The sequence below is a fragment of the Poecilia mexicana genome, unplaced genomic scaffold (genome assembly GCF_051168715.1).
Source record: "Poecilia mexicana isolate PSO_F unplaced genomic scaffold, ASM5116871v1 scaffold_2, whole genome shotgun sequence".
Taxonomy (NCBI): Eukaryota; Metazoa; Chordata; class Actinopteri; order Cyprinodontiformes; family Poeciliidae; genus Poecilia; species Poecilia mexicana.
Genome location: NW_028263371.1, coordinates 23,807,006 through 23,828,499, shown reverse-complemented (window position 1 = coordinate 23,828,499; position 21,494 = coordinate 23,807,006). Strand labels below are relative to the sequence as shown.

The 21,494-nt window shown below is 38.7% G+C and overlaps 1 protein-coding gene across 3 annotated transcripts; it reads right to left on the bottom strand.

Moving 5' to 3' along the window:
• Positions 1 to 242: 242 nt before the first annotated feature.
• Positions 243 to 21,227, bottom strand: LOC106910591 (NLR family CARD domain-containing protein 3-like). 3 transcript variants are annotated; one of them, XM_088012934.1, is made up of 11 exons: positions 19,626 to 21,227; positions 17,908 to 18,007; positions 17,779 to 17,839; positions 17,505 to 17,539; positions 16,161 to 16,442; positions 8,686 to 10,432; positions 6,999 to 7,178; positions 5,860 to 6,033; positions 2,692 to 2,865; positions 2,013 to 2,165; positions 243 to 1,450 (listed from the first exon to the last, which is right to left on the bottom strand). In XM_088012934.1, the coding sequence occupies exons 4-11, from the start codon at positions 17,530 to 17,532 to the stop codon at positions 1,438 to 1,440; spliced, it is 2,751 nt and encodes a 916-aa protein (XP_087869060.1). In that variant the 5' UTR covers positions 17,533 to 17,539; positions 17,779 to 17,839; positions 17,908 to 18,007; positions 19,626 to 21,227; the 3' UTR covers positions 243 to 1,437. The 3 variants fall into 3 exon arrangements, with proteins under 3 accessions (XP_087869060.1, XP_087869055.1, XP_087869063.1); XM_088012929.1 differs by having other exon boundaries at positions 17,779 to 18,007; XM_088012937.1 differs by lacking the exon at positions 5,860 to 6,033 and having other exon boundaries at positions 17,779 to 18,007.
• Positions 21,228 to 21,494: the final 267 nt, after the last annotated feature.

The following is a 21,494-nucleotide window of genomic DNA, read 5'->3' as shown; positions in this document are numbered from 1 at the left end:
GCTAAATCTTTTAGGGGTACGCAGTACCCGACTACTTTCACCCCTGGTTAGTTGACAGGAAAGTGGGTAATGACAGAGGGGAAGACATGCGGCAAGGGTTGTCAGGCCAGGAATCGAACCTGCAACAGCTGCATTGAAGACTGAGGCCTCCATATGTGGGTTGTGCTTAACCCCTGCTCCACCACAGCACACCCATATTTTTATAGTTTGAAGCAGTTTAAGAAGTAGGCGGAAAACAACAGTTTTGACCAATTAAATGGTTCTCGTGTATTTTATTTAAACGTCTTCAGGATAATGCAAAAAATAAATTTCAGCCTTAATTAAAAGGTTAAAAAAGCTCAAATCAACTGAACAGATTGTTTCTGCTTTTACTAAATAAAGCTGTCAACGTAAAGACGAAAACTTAATATTATATATTTTATCTCTTTGTTAATTTGAATACAAAAAGCTAAAATGGATGTAGGATTAAAATAAAGGGACTGTTACTATATTTGTACACAATCAGGTGCATAGAAAAAAACAAAAAGAACATTATTTTAAAAAATTATTGGCTCATCATTAAAAACCCAGAAAACCAAATCACATTAAAATATGAAAGAATAACATGAACCAATTAGCACATTATCCCAATAATTATCTGAGGTTTGAATAAATCAGTAAAATCACAGTAAAGATGTGATTTTACTGATTTAGGACACATCAAGTCCTAAAGTTCTCTAGAAAACTCAAAGTAAAACATGAAATATGGAGTTAAGAAAGTAAACCACAAAAACAAACTGAGAAATATTAAAGAATCAATTACTATGATGCAAAACTTCATTATTTACAAATTATTAGAATGACTATAAAAAGGTAAAAATCTGTAAAATATTTTTATTTTCAGATATAATTCCTGAAAACTGCTCTAAGATCAGAGTTTCTGTGGGACATCCAGTTCTAAACTGGTTAAGCTGGTTTCTGTGATGGAAGCTGAAGTTTCTCTGCAGTTTCCAGTAAAGCATCTTTTTATCTGTGGAGCTTTGAGGAACATTTTCCTGTCAACAGAAGAAGCAGCAGCAGAGAAAAGAGGTTTGAAGTGTCTTTCATGACTCAAAGCTGAACTGAAAATGATTCCCATGTTTCCATCTCAGACCATTTCTGGTTCCAGGATGAAAATGAATCAGAGAGAAAAAAGATCAACTTTCCAGTTGAATCCAGTTCAGATCAAAACTCCATGAAGCCTCTAAATGGAGCCCAGTTTGAATCGGATCTTTATTGATCCAAAGAGACAAACAATATCAGACACTAAATGACAGACATGAGAAAATAAACAGGAGGAAAATCTTGGAGGTCAGAGGTCATCATCATGATTCAGTCAGTCTCTTTAGACTCAAACTGCTGCAGCTTCAACCTCTGAGGATCAGCAGGACACAGAGACCGTTCTCTACTTTACAGAGATCAGTTCCTCCACCTGCAGAGAGAAGAAGGAAGGAGAGATCAGATCAGTGAGTGTTTCCAGCCTCTCCAGCAGCAGTCAGTGACGCAGCACATCCAGTAGATGGTTTCCAGACTGCAGTCAGACTGATCTCAGAGCTGTGACCAAGATGAACCTGTTCAGTTGTTTCCTGTTGAACTGAGAGAACAAGCAGATCTGAGATCAGATCTGCTGCTGCCACAGTTTGATGAATGAGGACCACTGTCTCTAGACATGTTGGACAGCTGGAAACTGGAGTCCAGCTGGACGTCCTGGAGACATGGACACAGCAACAACACTCATCTTCACACCAACACAAACACAGAAACACAGCAAGCTGCTGCTCCTCTGATTGGCTGATTGCTGTCTCTGTGTCCAATCAGGAAGCCTGAACCATTCTCCTCCCACTGACAAGCTGCAGCTTTACTGGGAACACTGGAGCTTTGCTTTGATGCTAAATCCAACTAAACTGCATGGAGGATTAAAATAAAGGTACTGCTGTCAACATATTAGTTGAATATGCTGACAGTAGCTGGACTCACTTCAAACATTTACTTACTCTACAGTCTTTACAAGATCCTTCAGCTGCTGAACATCTGAATCCTTCAGGTTGTTTTCTCTCAGGTCCAGTTTTGTCAGATGGAGGCTGTTGGACTTCAGAGCTGAGGCCAGAAAATCACAGCTGATCTTTGACACACTGGAGTAAAACAACCTGAATAAAGAATAAAAGATGTGAGCTGAAGCCAACAGGATGCAGGTTAACCAGTCCAACAGAACCAGTTAAAGATTCTCATGAATATTAAAGCCAACAAGCTGCTGCTTCAATAAAGACCTGCTGACTCCAGAACCAGAACCTGGTACTGGGTCATGTTGTGTTGGAGGATTTTAGTCAGTAAAATCATTCCAGGTTCTGATCAAAGTGTTGCAGCATCAATCATTGATTATTGATTTGTTCCTGTTAGATTCCAGGAATTCACTTTTCTAGACTGGGTTGAATTACCTTTGACCTGGTTCACATGAGGGGGATTTCTACACACTGCGGGTCCGAATGCTGTCCTGTTCTGACCTCAGGTCAGCAGGTCCAACTCAGTTACACAGGGGGACTAAATTAAACTCTGGATCCAAGTCCAGGAACAAACTCAGAAAATATTTATTAGATCAGAAGAAATGAACTTTGATTTATGATCAATTATAGATAATTATTCACTGAAATATCAATAATTATATAATTAAAATACTCCAATGTTTCCAGTCTGCAGCCTTCAGTCTGTAGAAAACCACAGAGCTCCTTCACTCCAGAATCTCCCAGGTTGGTGTTGAACAGCTCCAGTTGTGTCAGATGGGTCGGTTTGGACTTCAGAGCTGAGAACAGAGACGTCCAGCTGGTCTCTGACAAACTGCAGTTCTTCAATCTGAATAAAGAATAAAAGATGAGCTGAAACCAACAGGATGCAGTTAAAACTGAAATATGAACAAATAAATAATAAAAATGTAGAAAATTAATTTCCCTGAATGTAAAAAAAAACATGATGAACTGATTCTAACATCTGATCCAGTCAAACTGGTTTAAAGAGTCCAAACCAGCAGAACCAGAACATTTGATCAACAAAGAAACTCAAAGTTTTTCTAAAAGTTTCTCAGGATCTTAAACTCAGTCGGATGTTTTTTCTCTCCATGTTTCCTTACAGGTGTAGTGGTATAGAAATATACATAATCACAAATAGCTTCCAGGTGAGAAGTTCCGACACATTCAGGCATGTGTCGTCTTTGTTCTCCCACTGTGTGGCTTGCGTCCGGTGGACTCTAGCAGCGGAAAGCAACAAATCGCTGGCTGGTGCATGTTGCGCTGATGTTCTGGTGGTAGGTGTTCTCTCTCCCTGCACTTTAGCTGATCTTGGTCAGAAAATCTAAACTGAAGTGTGATCGTAGGTAAAACGCCACTGCGCTGCGCTCCTTCTCTTCCTCGGTCTGCGAGTGTGTGTGCATGTTTTGTGGATCAGCAGGTAAGAAATTAACACTCATCTAAGCTCCAGTTTCTTCTAGTTTTATTTAAAATGGTGACTAATTTTTTATAGGTTCCCCACAGTTGAACCATTGCTGCTCTGTCTGCGTTCGTTTCCCGGATCTGTTTGGCTTTGCTCTGCTCCGTCTACGTTAATCACCCAGATTTCTGCACAATTGTTCTAAAGTTGGACTGCGGCGGCGTTATCCGCCCTCATTGAAGCGGTGTTTGGGGTGGGGAATCGGCGCGCCCGTTTCATCTCCCGCTGTGGCGTAGCAGGGCCATGCCTGGTCTTAATGTTTTAACTTGTATTGTCTGATTTCTATTTGTCTACAGCCCTTTTGTTTATTTAGTCGGGCTGATATTGTTCTTTTTAAGATTGTTATATTGGTTAACTGTTTTTTGTTTGTAGTTGCTGAGGTCCGGTGGTGGTGTTGGTGTGGTGACGGTGTCTTCCTCGTCTGTGTGCTGTGATTCTTGAGTTTGGGTTGTCTCACTGAGTCTAGTGTTAAAGGTTTTTTTGGATTTGCTGTGTTTGGTGGATGTCGTCCGCATAGCGCCCCCTCCGGCCGGTAACCTCAGCTGCTGCACCTCTTTTTTCTTTGATTTCCTTTGATTTCTTGTTTCATTCTTAAAAAGAAACTGGTTTTAAAATGAACATTTTCAAAAGAATTTAATAAATGGTTTTCTATAATTTTGAAACCGTCTCAGATGTTTTAGTCTATGCATAACTGAACCTGTGTGCCTTAAACAAGAGGTAATATTCTCTGGGTGAAATTCCCAGGGTGGCGTTGTTGATTAATTTACTAAAAGTAAACTTCCACAAAATCTGAGTTTCCATCTAGTGTCGCCACAAAGGCTCTGTATCAGCTGACTGCTCTGTACCTTCATTTATCATCAGATATTTTATGTCTCCAGTTTTTGTTCATTAATCTATTAATGATGTTTTTCTTGCTGGTTGTATTTTAAGTGCAGCTCATTGCTAAGTATGACAGATGTAAACGGTTTATTTCAATCCTCTAATTCAGAGTTTTACAACATCCATTACAGCTCAGATTCTGAAAGTTGATTATTTTCTCAAGTTAATAGTTCAGTTCCTGAACTATCAACAAGAAAATATTGAGCCTTTTCTCTGTCAGATTGATTTGGGTCATTTGGTTCAAGTTCTGAATCCTCCATCAGAGACGCTGCAGAAATGGGAACATTATCATAAAGAACAACCTGATTGTGAAGACGAGTCATTTTTAAATCTATTTTCCAGGTGAACCACATGAGGATGATTTCACTGAACTGATGAAGCTTGTTGCACACAAAGCTTTACAAAGGTAAGATCTCACTTCCTGTCCTACAAAATAAGAGCTGAATCAAGATGTTTGAACTAAATGACTTTACCACCATAACCTTCACAAAGTCAGTATTTACTGCAGGACTGTTAATTAATGATCTTTATATTATTTCTGTCTTCTTCATGTCAGGAACTCAGCCAGAAGACTGTGGTCATCCTGACAGAGTCTGACTGTCAGAACAAACTCAGATTTCCTCTGGAAGCTGCTCTCAGTGGTTTGGAGGACGACTGACTTGTAATTTGCTCCATCAGTGGAATTGACACTAAAATGGAAACTCATCACCTGCTTCCATGTTGTTTTGCTTCCTGCCAACATAAAACTCCTGCATGAGCTGCAGCTCCATATGAGCAGGCAGTCGAGTCCCCAGAAAGCTTCCCTGTTTCTAGGAACCATTTCATCCAGAGTTGGTCGACTTTCTCTGTCAGACGGTGAACCTTCAGTCTGAGCATGTGCAGAACCTCTCCTAACACACCTGGTCCAGATTCATGTGCTGCAGTCTCTGCTGGTTCTGATGTCTGGACCAGAAAACTGATGTCCTGAAGAACCTGCAGCCTGTTGAGCTCAGAGAAAAACTCAGTGGTCTGGATTTTTTCAGACGAAGCTGAAGTTGGTTTCTGATTGAAGCTTCAGATTCAGGAAATGGATAAAGGGCGATTCCACCTAATTATTCACTACAACCAGCATCTTTAATCTGCTCTAGTTAAACATTAAAACACCTGGACTGGATTATTATCAACTAACAGCAGAAGATTTAAAACTAAGTGTGAGATTTGAGGAACTTCAATAAAAGGAGATTTTCATTCTCTCTGTTTTTGATCTGACCTTTGACCTGCTTGACATGAGGGGGATTTCTACACACTGGGGGTCCGAATGCTGTCCTGTTCCGACCTCAGGTCAGCAGGTCCAACTCAGTTACACAGAGGGACTAAATTAAACTCTGGATCCAAGTCCAGGAACAAACTTAGAAAATATTTATTAGAACAAAAATATGAACTTTGATTTATGATCAATTATAGATAATTATACACAGAAATATCAATAATTATATAATTACAAACCCTAATGTTTTCAGTCTGTAGCCTTCAGTCTGTAGAAAACCACAGAGCTCCTTCAGTCCAGAACCTTCCAGGTTGGTCCCGCTCAGGACCAGTTCTGTCAGATGGGTCAGTTTGGACTTCAGAGCTGAGAACAGAGACGTCCAGCTGGTCTCTGACAAACTGCAGTTCCTCAATCTGAATAAAGAATAAAAGATGAGCTGAAGACAACAGGATGCAGTTAAAACTGAAATATGAACAAATAAATAATAAAAATGTAGAAAATTAATTTCCCTGAATGTAAAAGAAACATGATGAACTGATTCTAACATCTGATCCAGTCAAACTGGTTTAAAGAGTCCAAACCAGCAGAACCAGAACATTTGATCAACAAAGAAACTTAAAGTTTTCTATTAGCAGCAGCCTGGATGAGGTGAGCTATTTCTGCTGGTTCCTGATAACCAACTGGAGACCCGACTTGGTAACCGGATCAGAACCACTCAGTTTATTCATGAATGGCCTTGGGTTCTTCTTAAAGCTGCTGAAAGCCAATGGAGGCCATTATTTCCTAAGGAGACGTGACCTGATGAAGCTTCATCACAGAGACGAGGCTCCAACCGACTGACAGCTGTCAGACTGAAGAGGACGGTTCCTCTCTGACCCGGCCCAACAGAACCACAGCTTCGGGACAAAGTGAGGAACCTGCTGCTGCTGCAAACCTCACTGTCATTCAGTTCATCTAGATTTGCTTTTCTACAATCAGCCACTTCTTAGATGTTTCATTGATGATGATTTGAACTGGTCAGTGTTTGTGGCTCGACTGGAGGAAAACATTTCATTCTGGATATAAAGATGAGAATCAGAAATAAAACAATCTGAATCTTTACCAACCAAACTGAAACATCTCCATCATTAATTAACTTCATTTGAATTATTTTACTCATTTTGTTCATCAGTCAGAAACATTTTAAAAACTGAAAAACAAAGTTCAATAATATCAAAATCTGAAATAAGAAAATAATTCATTTATAAAGTAAAATGTTTTAGAGATTTTATTCTGAGATGTAAACAGATTGTTTGATAATATTACGACCTAGTTATTAATTAAACTAAAGATTAAAATATCAATGAATGATTTTATTGTATAAGTAGAGAAAACAAACCCCAGTTTCTCCACTTTACTGACTGAACTCTCCAGGATCTCAGAGAGATTCTTCATATCAGAGTCTTCACCATAATTTATGCAGATCTGACGTATTTCCAGTTTAGTCAGATCTGGGTTGGACTTCAGAGCTGAAGCCAAAACTTCACATTCAGCCTTTTGGATCACACAGCCACCAAGTCTGTGATGAGAGAAGAAATAAATTCAGTTCTAATGAAATCAATCTGGATCATAAACAGACTAAAATATGATAACAGTGATGTCATCATGATGTCATCATCTGATCAACATCTGATCTTCAGTTTACTGAGTTTGACCCGACAGAGAGTCTGTGCAGTTCCTGACTAAAGTCCAGGTTCTGGTTCTGGTTCTGGTCCAGGCTTCATGTCCTCAGACCTTCAGCTCAGTCAGATGTTGAAGATCTTCTATCATCTGTGAAGGAAAGTTCAGTTTCTCTGCAGCATCAGAGCCTCAAAGGAGCTACAGCAGCTGATGAAGAGGCTGACTGAGCTGAATGAAGGAAACTACTGGAGATGATGGAGAGGAGGAGGAACTGCTCACAGCTCTGACAAGTCACACTGACTTGGACTAGACCGTTTGGCTCCTTGAGATCTTCCACCAAGCAGGAAGTGAGTTATAAATGAAGTGAGCAGAGCAGGAAGTCCAGCCTGCTGTGGACCTCTGGCATCTCTGGGTTTGTTTAGCCCATATCTGCTGCTGCAGCATCTAGAATCCTCCTCATCATTAATCATAGTAGTATATTCTATAGAAACATGGCTCCCAGCAGCAGATTATTAAATGCTGCCACAGAGGAAACTGGGAGCAGACCAGACACATGATGCTCCCAGTTGTGTCTCCGTTCATCTGCTGGATTTGATGCTTTAACAAAGTAGAAAGTGGACAGTCGTCAACCTGCTTCAGCTAAAAGCTGCAGATTGTTCTGGTCGTCCTGCAGAGCAGCAGCAGAACCGGTCCTGCTGCTCCTTCAGGTCTGGACCGTCCTCTGTTGGTCTGAGAGGAACTGGGACAAACTGGTTGGAAGAGGGACACATGTCTTTGCAGTGGTCTGTCCATCGTCTCAGAGGAACAAAGGTTTGGATGTCAGAAGAAATTGTTGCTAAACTCCTAAAGAGCTGAAGAGCAAAACCCCTGGAGGAGACGGAGCGTTTGGGTCCAGCAGCATCTTCATGGTGAAGCAGTCAAAGTTCTCCAGAACTAAAGAGGCTGGATGTCTAAAGAGCTGAAGCTCATGTCTCTGCAGGTCTTCATGGAGGACAGCTAACAGCTTCAACAAAGGCTGCAGATGAAGAGTTGATGAGGAAAATGGTTCCAGCTCTGGAAGCAGAGTTCTCAGAGCTTTGGGAGGATCTGACAGAAACTAAGACTTTTTCTGGAACCAGACAACAATCACCACATTTTGGTCTCAGTTACAAACTTTTCTATTCATTTCAACCTGAAAACTGATAAAAGGTTAAATATTTTTAACTGATCAAAATGTATAAAAACCAGAAGCTGCAGCTGTCCTGGATGAACTGAATGTTTAGATGTTTGAATGGCTGAAATCATCCAAAGGATGAAGGAAGTAGTTAAAGGCCAAAAACATCCAGAACCAACTTGAAGAAAGAAGAAGAAACAGGAGGACAATAGTGCTGAATCAGCATTCACACAATGGAAACATCTGGACTCACCGAGCCTTTCTGCAGTTCCTCACAGCTGGAACCAGTCTCTGTCGTCCATCCATTGATGTGTTGTACTTCTCCAGGTCCAACTCATCCAGAACCTCTGACATCTGCAGCATGAAGGCCAGAGCTGAACAGTCAGACACTGAAAGTTTCTTCCCTGAATCCAGCAGCCGTTGGATCTCCTGATAAAATGAGACATCGTTCATCTCCATCAGACAGTAGAAGATGTTGATGCTTCTGTTAGGAGAGATTCTATTAGTGTTCATCTCCTTCAGGTTGGTGATGATTCTCTGGACGGTTTCTGGACAGTTCTCTGTCTGACCCAGCAGATCTTCTAAGAGTCTCTGGTTGGACTCCACAGTGAGACCATGAAGGAAGCGGACAAACAGGTCCAGATGGCCATTTTCACTGCTGAGGGATTTCTCCATAACTTTCTTCATGAACTCATCTAGAGATGTTTCTTTGTATTTTTCTCCCAGGAACGTCTTGATGACCTCTGACCTCCTGCTGGTGAAGCAGTGGAGCATGTAGACGGCAGCCAGAAACTCCTGGATGCTCAGATGAACAAAGGAGTAGACGGAGATGTTGCGCATTCCTCTCTCCTTTTTAAATATCTCAGTGAAAACTCCTGAGAACAACGCAGCATCTTTGATGTTGATGCCGCAATGTTTCAGGTCTTTGTCATAGAAGATCAGGTTTCCCTTCAGCAGCTGATCTAAAGCCAGTCTTCCTAGAGACTCAATCAGCTTCCTGTTCTTTGAATTCCAGATAGGTTTAGTCTTTTTTCTCCCGTCATACTTTTCCTCCTTGATTTTGGTCTGAACCACCAGGAACTCCATGTACATCTCAGTCAGGGTCTTGGGCAGCTCTCCTCCCTCTCTGGTCTCCATCATTTCCTCCAGAACTTCAGCAGTGATCCAGCAGAAAACTGGGATGTGACACATGATGTGGAGACTTTTTGATTTCTGGATGTGGGAGATGATCCTGCTGGCCTTCTCTCCATCATATCTGAATCTTTTCCTGAAGTACTCCTCCTTCTGGGGGTCAGTGAACCCTCTGACCTCTGTTACCATGCCAACACACTGTGGAGGGATCAAACTGGCTGCTGCAGGTCGTGTGGTTATCCAGAGGAGAGCAGAGGGAAGCAGTTTCCCCCTGATGAGGTTTGTCAGCAGAACATCCAGTGAGGTGGACTTTTCAGGTTCAATTAATATTTTAGTCTTGTGAAAGTCCAGACTAAGTCGACTTTCATCTAGACCATCAAAGATGAACAGAACCTGGAACGTTTCAAAGTTGCTGATTCCTCTGGTTTTAGTGAAGTGGTCATGAATCAGCCCCACCAAGCTGAACTTTTTCTTTTTCAAGTTATTCAGCTCTCTGAAGGTGAATGGAAATAAAAACTGGATGTTCTGGTTGGTTTTGCCTTCAGCCCAGTCCAGAGTGAACTTCTGTGTTAACAGTGTTTTCCCAATGCCAGCCACTCCCATGGTCATCACTCTTCTGATTGGTTGATCACTTCCAGGTTTAAAGATGTCTTCTCTTCTGATTGTTCCTTGTTTCCTGGATGCTGTTTCAATCCGTCTGACCTCATGTTCCTGGTTGACCTCTCTAGTTAACCCCTCTGTGATGTGGAGCTCTGTGTAGATCTGGTTCAGAAACGTTTGATTTCCATGTTCAGCGATGCCTTCACAGAAACTTTGGAACATCGTCTTCACAGACTGTTTATGGTCATGTTCACACTGAATATGAAAATCTGAAAAAAGAGACACACACAAGAGGAGACAGTTCATCTAAATATAGGGTATACAATTATTTTTGATGTTCTCAGAGGGGATTTAGATACAAACTTTTATGAAGAAGAAAAATCAATAACTTAAAAACTGCTCTTATCTAAAAATGAAAGTTAGCGCAACTTCGGTTTCTGAGAAAGCAGAAATTTTGAGATTTAATTTGTGATTTTCTGCTAACTTAATCTTGCGCTCACTGAGGCGATGAATAAAAAAAGTAAATAAATACATAGAAAGCTAAAACTTGACAAAACTGCAAGGAAAAAAAACTAAAAACCAGGTACTTGCTGCACAAACATGATTAAATTAGTTTTTCTCATTAAAGCTCTTTCTTATTTTTCTCCTGTTGAAGGTTTCAGTTAATCAGACTTTTCCCACAGAGCGACCTCTGACCTTTGAGTATGAGAGTTTTATCAACGTGTTTAATTTAAAATGGCATCCTCTTTGAGTAATGTCTGCAAGCTGGAAACAAAGAACCAAACTGGCCACTTTATTAGGTACACCTGTCCAGTTACTAGTTTATGGTTGAAGGTGAAAAAAGGCAGCAGGAGCTGAGATGAAATCATGTTACAAGCAAACCAACAACACATGCAACCATGAAGCAATTCACGATTAGTTGCAACAACAGACTGAGAAACATTTAGTTCAGATGTAAAAATAGCAATAAATATACTGCAGGCTGTTTAGTTTTTTGATAAATTTAAACCAAATTTTGTCACTTGGAAGTGGGCATGTTTGTGCTGCAATGTATTCCTGGTAAATGACGTAGGCTAGGTGCTAAGTACAAACGTCTTCCATCCACATCAGTAATTTTTGCGTATTGAGTGACATTCAGCCTTTTTACTTTGAAGTGTTGAAATCAGTGATTTCTCTACTGTAATCTAACGTGTTACTATTTCAAATCAAGTAGTTTTCTTTTTTTCTGTTAACAGAATTTCTTTTGTAATTTAATTTTATTTCCTCTGTGCATCTTGGAGAGCAACCGCTGCTTCTATGCGACAGTTAGCAGCAGCAACAGAAATGTAAACAATGGAGGGAGATGCGCATTTTGTTGGTGGAAAAACAAACTAATTTGAGCTTCTGTCGCCTAGTCAGATTATTAAAGTGGCTTTGGGCTTGTTTTTTTCTAAAGTTGCTTGTAAACTTAATGAGTCGCCGGTTGTGGTTTTTTGGGCTTGTTTTTGAAAGTGAAGTTACTCATTTGGGCTTGGAAACAAGCAGAGACAGCTCTATTTAGAGCTTTTCAGACAGTAGAGGAACACACAATAAATGCAAACGTTTTTTTTTTTTTGTTTTCGCACTGTTGTAACAATTAAACAATCTCCCCTTCAGTTCAACATTGTCGATGTTACCATTATAAAATAGCTTACAATTACGTATTGGCAAATTTCCACAAGTGGCGGAGCGTTGTTGTTAGCAGCAACTGAAAGTAAATTAAGTTACTTTTAATGTAACTAAGTTACTTTCCAAATCAAGTAATCAGTAATCCAACTAAATTACTTTTTCAAAGAATAATTAGTAATCCGATTAGTTACTTTTTATAACTGCTTGAAATAGAAGAAAATCCAGAAAATGATGTGTAAATGACGAGGACAGAAACTTGTTTTTTTCTACTGCTTTGAGAGTTTATGCTGCAAAGAGCCTCAATTTCTAACTCAAGCTGTTTGCTGTAACCATCTGATCAAAATATTTTTTTCGATATTAAAATTGTGAGTTATAAACACTGAAAGATGATTAATTGTAAATTAAAACAAATTTATCATCTTCCGCTTTTTTCATGTATTTTTTAACAGCACTTTAGCTATGCTGATGGTGTTTTCCCCTTTAATATATTAAACAGGTTTACTGTGGTTAGCATTATGAAAATGGTTTTTGTTTTTCATTATTATTCTAAAAAGCATCCAGGACACCGTGGCATGAAGATCACAGTTAAAAAACACCAAAGGTGATAACCAAAGACACTTCAGACATATGCAGTATGCAATTATTTAGCTCCAAACTCCATCAATTTTGTTTATTAATTTTAATTATTTATTTGTTGTTTTTAAGACTATATTGTTGTGGGTTTAATTATCTCCTTATTACTGAGGAGATCTGAACGCTATAGATCTGTTGGTTTTACATACCAGCTGACATAGTGACATATGTCACTATGTCACTATGTTTATGACAGTGACATAAATTATGTGGTGTGAATTCAGGCAAAGTCAGTAATTTGATCAACACGTCAAACGGGAGGTTTCTAAGCTAGCTGTTTCAGGCTTCCGTAAATACCGCCGGTGTTATAGATTAACTGGTGGCTAAATTAACGCAGATGTTTCTAAATAGGTGGCTGTGTTGATGCCTGTTAAAAAATGCTACTTGTGTGACAAAACCGTTTGCAAAACTTTCCTATAAATCCCATTTGAAGCAAATATGTTTAATGTTGCATGTGAAAATTATGTTTCAAAACAAGTTTCAACAGAGCAGCATTCAGTGCGCTTAGAAAACACCGCATTTGAGCATAACCACATCAATGAGTACAATCCCATTCACATTCAGGTTCACCAGAATAAATTAATTCCAACTCATGAATAGCCGCAATGTAAACCGGATAGATTTGTAAATGTAATATAAAATGGATAGATTTTCTGACCAGCACTGACCAGAAAAACATTGGAATTGACTCTCAAGTACCTGTAGTGTTTGTTTTTGGCTCAGGTCCTGCAATGCGACCACACTGTTTCTCAACTTTTTTAAGCGACACGATCCTCAGTAAGCGTCGCTAAACAGTGAAGTTGGTGTCATATTTAATCAAATTTAAATCACATATCTGATGGTGTTGCTTTTGGTGTTTACGTGTCCAAATAGAAAGGAATATCAAGCAATATCAATAAGTTTTACTGCAATAAAATCTCACCTAAATGATATAAAGTTAACAGCCAATGTTGTTGTCAGTGGTGACATCTATACTGACAAGCCAAAAGTATAATAATAAACGTTCCTAAATTACTGTCAGATACCACAAACAGATTATGAGCCATATCTACAGTATTCATCTGCGTGTTCTCTACTGGGAAACAGTTTGCAAGCTGTTGACGAAGGGAAATAAAATTAAAAACAGAACAAGCCGCATTAAGATTAACTAGTGACAGCCAAACAGGGTCCTCAATACAGGTATTTGTAAAAACTTAGGTGGCTGTGTTGTTTTTTGTTCAAAACCCCACAAACGTAAATAAACAAATTAGAAAATGACTATGATCTCTTCAAAACAATAATAATTCTTTGTATGTGAAGGAATATTTAAGATTGTATTAAAAGGCCACCAAAATATACCAGACTTCAAGAGGAGACTGTGCTAAACTGTTAGAATTTGTACTACCGCCCAGCATTGTTAGAGTAATGACAATTATTTTACATCTTCTTGGTCTTATATTGACTGACATGCTCTGCAAAAACATCAATAAATGTAAACAGTTCTGATATCACAAAATCTAATTCTTTGCTCACTTAATGGAAGCCACATTTCATTTGCATCTTAAATTGGCTGCAGAAGCAAAGCTGTACAATTTAGTAATTTCACAATATCCTTACAGTTAAAAGTTTGCCTGGCAAACCTGTTAAACGATATTACCACCAAAATGTTGGCAGCAAGTAAATATAATTTTTTTAGGCAATAAAATAAAGTGGTCCAAAATGTGAAATAGACATCTATTTCACATTTTGGACCACTTTTTTTCAAATAGTGTAGCGAGCGCTAGTATTTACGAACGGCCAGCGGCCGCTGAGTTCTGTAAGTGCTGTTTTATCCACTAAACTATATCAGCTGACTGAACTCCAATGTTCCCACCTGTCATTGATTCTCATCTAACGGACACCCCACGCTTTAAGAAGCAAACCTGGATTAACTGGTGACACTTTCAGAATCTTAGTTTGAGTGAAGATTTTAACCTGTTTCTGATGTAAAAGTATATAAGACAATTGTTTTTTCAGCGATGTCTCATATGGTTGAGTATTAGAGTCACTTGATGAGAAGAATAAAGATGTTTAGTTAAATTACGAGAAAAAATATCAACAATAATGAAGAAATGACACTGTCACATAGATCTGCGGTAGCCATGTCTTCTGTAAGTGAACTAGGAGATAAACTATAGCACATTACAAAAACAGTGTTTAAAAAGATTTTGCCATAGTTTCTGTGGATATCTATTTGAAATATCATACAATATGAGGGAGATGTAAAAAACAACATAGCAAGTTGATCTTTTTAAACATTTTATTTTTAATCCCATGGCTCTTCAACATTTATGTCGGCTTTCAGGGATTAATCTTAGCTTTGAGATCTGTTCATGCCATCTCGAGATCTATTTTGATCTTCCTTTGACGAGTTTCAACCTCTGAAGCAACACATAAGTCAGGACAAGTTCTGCGTAATTTACATGTTTTGGTGGTTTTGCAGATTAATGTAAAAAAATGGCAACATACCATATTAGACCAATAAAAGTCTAATTAGTTATTCCCGAGATCATAATGGGTGTCTTAAGGAATCAGATAGTATTTTTGCAAAGATTTATAGTTTTTTAAGCTTATCACATTGTTTATTTCCTGGTTCGGTAAAGGGCTCCTAAAAAGCCACGCCCACAGAAACATCTGTCTTCCCCAGCTGCCACCACCAGTTAATTTAGCCACCAGTTAATCTGTAACACCGTCTATGAGCCCCAACCAGGTGTGCTACGTTCACAGACAAATTAACTTGATTCCATCAAGTAGAAACTATGAATAAACTCAGAAAGACAATTTTGGAAAATCAACTTTAGCTCAACTCAGTTCAGTACTTCTGATCTACATCATAGCGTTTCGAATGATTAAGTGTCGTAGTTGCAAAGGGTCAATACTAAGGTATCCCCTTTGACATGAATGCTGTTTTAACCTAAACAACGTATTATTATCTGGAAGCAATCTGGCTAATGACTGAAGGCTTTTTGTGTTGACGTCTAAGTGTCAAATAAATGCAAATCAGTCTGAAAAATAACAAACATGTGTGTTGATAACTAAAGTGAATAAAACAAGTAAAGTCTTAATGATTTTGTTGGCTGATTTTATGCTCCATGTGTCAGTACTAATTTTGATTCATCGGTTAGGATTTTCCATTCTTAACAATAACTATAGGGAAAAAAAGATCCGACATAGCACCCTCAGTAAAATGCTCAGCTCCCCATTAGCACCTGTAGAAAAAGAAATTCTGGAGCTGCCACTGCATATCAGCCTGATGTATAGATACATGTTCTCCTGCTCTGAGGAACATACTAAACATGTTAAACATGCTAAATGCCACAAGGTGGCACCAAGAACCGGAGATTGGTTATGGAAGAAGGGATCTTAGCAGGAAATGTTTCATCTGCATGAACCAGTTTATTGTGAGGTTATGAATTTGTTCAGTTTTTATGTGTGAAATGAACCTTAAGGCAGTTCTAGTTCAGAGTGAGGGGTCATGACCCCCGCCAGGAAATCCAGATCCGTTCTGTGAAGGAGACGTGCAAAGAGGAACCAAAACTGGAAAAACTACTGAGAATTCAATAAGTTTTCTAAAAGTCACATCAAGAGGTGTTGGTCCCTCTGAGTGCAGTTTGAAGAAAATGGATTTATTTATCATCTAGAGTTTAATCCAAGACAGTAGAGGCTGTAAAAGTACCTTTACTTAACTGTGTGTCTCACCTTTAGCAGGAGACAAAGAGGACAAACCCAGCTGATTGGACAGAGTGGGATCTCTGTGGTGAAGACGTTTGATCATGATTTCACTGGCTCTCTGTCCTTTCATCCTCACGGCATCAATGGTCTCCCGGGCCTTGTTTGATGTGATTGGGTTCCCTTCAAGTATCGCCCGTTTCTCCGAAAGATTATAGACCCCATCTGTTTCCAGGTCATCGAGGAGCTGATTCAGAATTTCCTCAGACACTCTCTTCACAAACTCAGAGCGAACATCTAAAAGCTTTTTCTCTGCAGGGAGAAATCAGAGACAGAAACAGGATTCAATCAAACTGATATTTGAGAGAAAAATGTGACTGTAAATGTGACATTTATCTTTTCCTGTGTTTATTGCCACTAGGGGGCGTATTTCATTTGAGTTCTGAGTACAGTATGTCTGAAGGGGATGGTGTTATTTAAGGCTCAGAGTGATTCTGTTGCTAATGATAAGAGGCTTTCTACTTTGCTTGGTTTGGATTTAAGTGGTTCTAAATAGAAAAGGCAAGACAATGGATATAGGACTGAAAATAAATGACTCTACGATTATAAGTCAAATCAGCATAACGAATCTTCATTGAGCGCACGTAAAACCAACTCCTACCAGGAACATCAGCAACCAGAAAGAAAATATAGGATTTTAGCCGCTATAGTCACTAAGATCAACTATTCATGTTGCTCCATCCAGAGATTCAGAGTCTGTTGATCCTCAGGTCTAAACCTGCTGTTGTGTTTCTGCCTCATATCTGAGTGACGACCACTGATTCTGTCTACATGAGACCAAATGAAGCTTCTGGTTCATCACTTTCTTTCCTCACTGCAGGAATAAAAGAAACACCTTCTAAATATGGAGCTGCACTATTTTAGGAAAACAGGAAATTATGATATTATGATGATGAATTTCATCATTTTCATCTTTCTTTGCCATCATCAACAAATTTTTAATCACCATCTCTAAGCTTTAGCATTTCTGTCACCAAATGTTGGAATAAAAGACACAGCAAGTCTTTCCATCTGAGATAATAAATTAGTAATGAATGATGTGATTACTGGATAAATTAATTATAGAAAATATTCCTGAAGTATCAGAGCTGTTGGCCTGTTCTTCACTTCGGTTCCTTTTAGTTTCCATCTGAGTTCAGTTTTTACCTTCAGGTTTCACAGAAACTCACAATGTTTCCACCAGAGCTTCACTGAACAGGAAGCATGAAAACAATAAAGACACTGAGGCTGAGCTTCATCACATGGCAGCAACACAGGCTGTGATTGGTCAGTTTGTTCCTTTAAGATTCTTCATTTCTGCTTCTGATCACTTACCGAAATCCACTTCCTGCTGCTGCGCCATCTTTTACCTGGAAAACATGAAGATTTATTATGTTTTAGACTTTATTTCATAATTTATTTTGGTCTTTTTGGAAGATGGAACTGAATCTAAAAATTACTGGATTAGAGATGGAAAATACTCATTTAAATCTCTTGATAATCATCAACACACCATCAAAAAACATTTCTTTAATTCTTAAAACTAAAAGATATTTTTATGAAATTTGACTTGATCCTTGCAGAAAATCTGAAATAAACACCAACTTACCAAATGTTTATATGTTCCCGTTAAGGATCGTCAGTCATTTTAGGATCAGATTTCCTTCAGGCTGAAATGAAAACATCTTTAAATCCTGTTTGTTGCCGTAGGACAGTATTGTGTTGCTGCTACTACTACCATCAGCTGATTAAAGCTCCTCCAGAAATGCGTCTGGGCTCCTGCTCAGGTATTTGGTTTTCAGGTGACCAGTTGTCCTCACTGTCTCTTCCGTCTTCCTCTGAGTGATGATGAGCAGCAGAAATAAAGACACAAAAGGGGGGATGAATCTGGACTGACAGAGTTTCATCATGTTGAAACAAACCAAGTCCTGATTGTTTTCACTGAAGCTGCTGTCTGGGACCAAACTGGAGAACTCAGCAGATTTTAAAAGGGGCCAAAAACTCTACAACCCTAAAGGTAACCCAATCAAAACAGCATAATGTAGATATTTTTTTAATTGTCAGAACCAAGAACCTTAAAATGTTGATGTTTCTCCACATGTTGACACGACCACTTGATATGTTAATATTACCAAATACAGATTTTATTAATTTATTTAATGGCATTTATTGTTGATAGGAAATAACCTGCCTGTGATTTTGCTCTCCTGAACCTCTTTCATTCCTGAACATAATGATCTTTAAATTTTGGGCTCTTTTAACCCGGAGGTTTTAAGTTTTCTGTCAAATCTTCCAACAGAAAATTAAAGTGAAGAAAATATGTTTTTGCTTGCTGTACAAATTTGTTTTGTTATGAATGACTGTAGTTCATCAAGAACTCTTGATATCTCTAAAGAAAATAATAACCAAATAGCTTTTCATTCCATTCCCACAAAAAAAAATCTTTCTGCGTTTTGTGACTGAGATTTTGAGACAATAAACTTTTATTCAATTGCAACATCATTAATGTTTTTAAAAAGATTTTCAGAAGTGGATCTTGTAGAAGAAATCTTTTCCATCTTCAAGTTTCAATATAATAAATTTTATATTTATTAATAAGACCATCCCCTGTGGTCTTCCAACGGGGGATGAAGAGTCCAGTTGTTATATTAACAATTTAATCCTCTGGTTACATTTTTATTTAAAAATGACACTTTCTAAAATTTACCTCCATTTTCAAAAAATTTTCTAAGTGTACCTTTATTTTATTTAAGCAAATGCTTAAATATTGCAACAACAAAAAGTAGCCCAATCTTTGTACCAATAACAGCTTAATTAAGGATTTAATATTCCTCTTGCATTTGTAAAATTTTCTGTTTCATTTTCTTCAGTTTCTGGTAATTCTTTTTTTTTTTTTTTTTTCTGCTCAATCATATTTTTTGTTACTCATGCATTTCTTGTCATACTACTTTCTTTTAATTTTTAATTAAGACAAAAATCATACACCACCTTTTAACATGCAGTGATAAATTGTAGGTAATACTTTTCAACATGGGCAGAAATCCTGGGGTATTGGGGGGTCCGGACCCCCAATCTTGGAAAAGTCTAGAATTGTTCGTCCCAAAAAAAGTCATGAAAGAAACCTTTATATTTAAACAATATCAATATGAAAAGGCAAAAGAAACAAAGAACAAAATAAATTCACCATTGTTCTAAGAAAAAATATAAGGATACGTTTTTAAAGCCGCTGGAGTGAGGAGCTAGCTGTTAGCTGTGGCTCTGCAGCACAAACACAAAAACCTCCAATAAGAAAATACTTAAGGCAAAAGATATGTAGACATAGTATTTACTTTCACTGCTCAATCGGAAGAAACACCTTAATAATAAAAATCAGACTGCAGTTTGTTACTTTATTACTTTGGCTGAATCATGGTAGTAAAAATCTTTGAATCCTTGAATCATGTTTAATTATCTTACCTAAAATTGTGGCTGAGTGAACTTTTTAAATGCAAGCAGATGGAGAAAGAGAGGCCCACACCACATAGAAATCCCTTTCCTGGGTTCATCCATTTAGTCTTTGTGTAAATTACTTGGCAAAAATCAGATTTTCCCCAGTGGACAGACGTTGCCCCAAAAACCAAATTAAAAAGTTTCAACTTGTTCTTGACAAAACCTGATAAAGTTCTGGGCTCCAACAAAAAGAAAGCCTCAGCGTGAAGCAGCAGCCTGGAGAGTAAATCCAGATCCTGAACCCTCACCCTTTGGCTGGTGGGTCGGCCTCATCAGGGCTGCAGTTCTTCTCTCCAAACCCTGTAGGTCGCCACCATCTCTTCTCCCCATGAGAACACAAAGACTGTCCCTGAGGCACAACCCCGATTATCATCAAGAGCTTCTGCTTTACGCTGTTTTGGGCAATAAGGTCTCCCCTCTTTACTGGAAGATTCCTCTTTTTGCCGTTGAAACTCTTGTGACAGATTCTCCCTGCAGCCGTCTGAACTCTGTGTCCACAACAACTTCCTCTTTTCTCACAACACTTCTGTTCCTTATCTAACTGATTAATACGTTTTATACATTTACAACCAAAACATAATTTAAATAACAGAGAATTACTTTGTACATCACATTTCTTCCCAATTATTAATATCATTGTTAAATATTAATTCATTAAATTTGAAGCATTCAATTCACTAGTTATCAAAAATCATCTGACTGTTTACAATTATAACTTATCAATTATTAATTATCAAAACAGCTTAGATCAACATTCCATCATTATAACTTTTCCATGTTTACAACTTCTTACAACTCCCAAGAGTTTCAGACATTTTCTTCTACAGATAAATTAAACAAGTAAATTAAATCCAGAAAAAACTCAATAAAAACAAATTATTATTTTAAAGTGCAGAACAACAAGTCAAGGTCCCTTCAGTTTGTTTACGGTCAGAGCTAGCTTGTTACTGCTAGATTGGGGAAAGACCTGAGGAAGAGGACAAAAACCCAGAATGTTGTCCAAGGGGTCAAAGGTCAGAGTGGTCAGCCCCAGTTTCCCCAACGGAAGTGGTCCGTTGTTCTGGACCACTTCCAGCTAGTCCAGAACAACGTGACCAGTGATCTCTCTTCACTAAACCAAAGGAGCAAACTAAATAAACTCAGCGTCGCTTTAAGAAGAGCAGGAAACCAAGATGGCCGCCTTTCCTGCTGCTCCATCTCCACTCTCTGCAGTCCCAGCAGGAAGTGGAGACTCTTTCAGAGGAAGTGGCTCTGCATTTTTTCTGTTCCCAACTCACAGCGAAACACGGTGAGGCAAAGTGACCAAAGCAGCTTCATTCATGAAGCTCTATGAAATATTTACAGGTCAACAAAGTGACATCAACATAGAAACGACCTGCAGCTACAAGAGAAACGCACGAGTTTAGAGAGTCGACCTGAAATGAACAGAGCTGGATTTAAAAGCCGCCCTGATCTGGTTTCAGGTTCACCATCTGATCCATCTCAACTCCCAGAATGCACCAGGTGAACACATCAACATGGAGGCACCAGGTCCAGTTCTGGTTCTGCTCACTGATCTCTTAGCCTCCTCCAGCCTGCACAGGTAGAGGTAGGCCACGTTCTGGAGATATTTATCTCCAGAACGTGGTGATGCTGATCAGTGACTGGATTCTGAACCGAATCCTGAGAGGGATTCAAGCTGCAGCTTCAACATCAGATCCAGATGAAGCTTCTGCTTCACTAAAGAACATTTCAGTTTGAGTCTCTGAATGAAGGAACTGATTTCATGAAGACAAGCGAGTCCAACAGAGCAGACATGATGTCAGAGTGAGAGAGGGAACCGGGTCAGAGATAGAA

Bases quoted from the DNA above. Each gene is read 5' to 3' on its own strand.
- LOC106910591 (XM_088012929.1), bottom strand. From the start codon at position 17,532: ATGGCGCAGCAGCAGGAAGTGGATTTCG. The intron at 16,443-17,504 runs GTAAGTGATCAG...TTCTCCCTGCAG, and splicing joins GCAGCAGGAAGTGGATTTCG to AGAAAAAGCTTTTAGATGTT. The intron at 2,166-2,691 runs GTATTTTAATTA...TTCTTTATTCAG, and splicing joins TGCAGACTGGAAACATTGGA to GTTGTTTTACTCCAGTGTGT.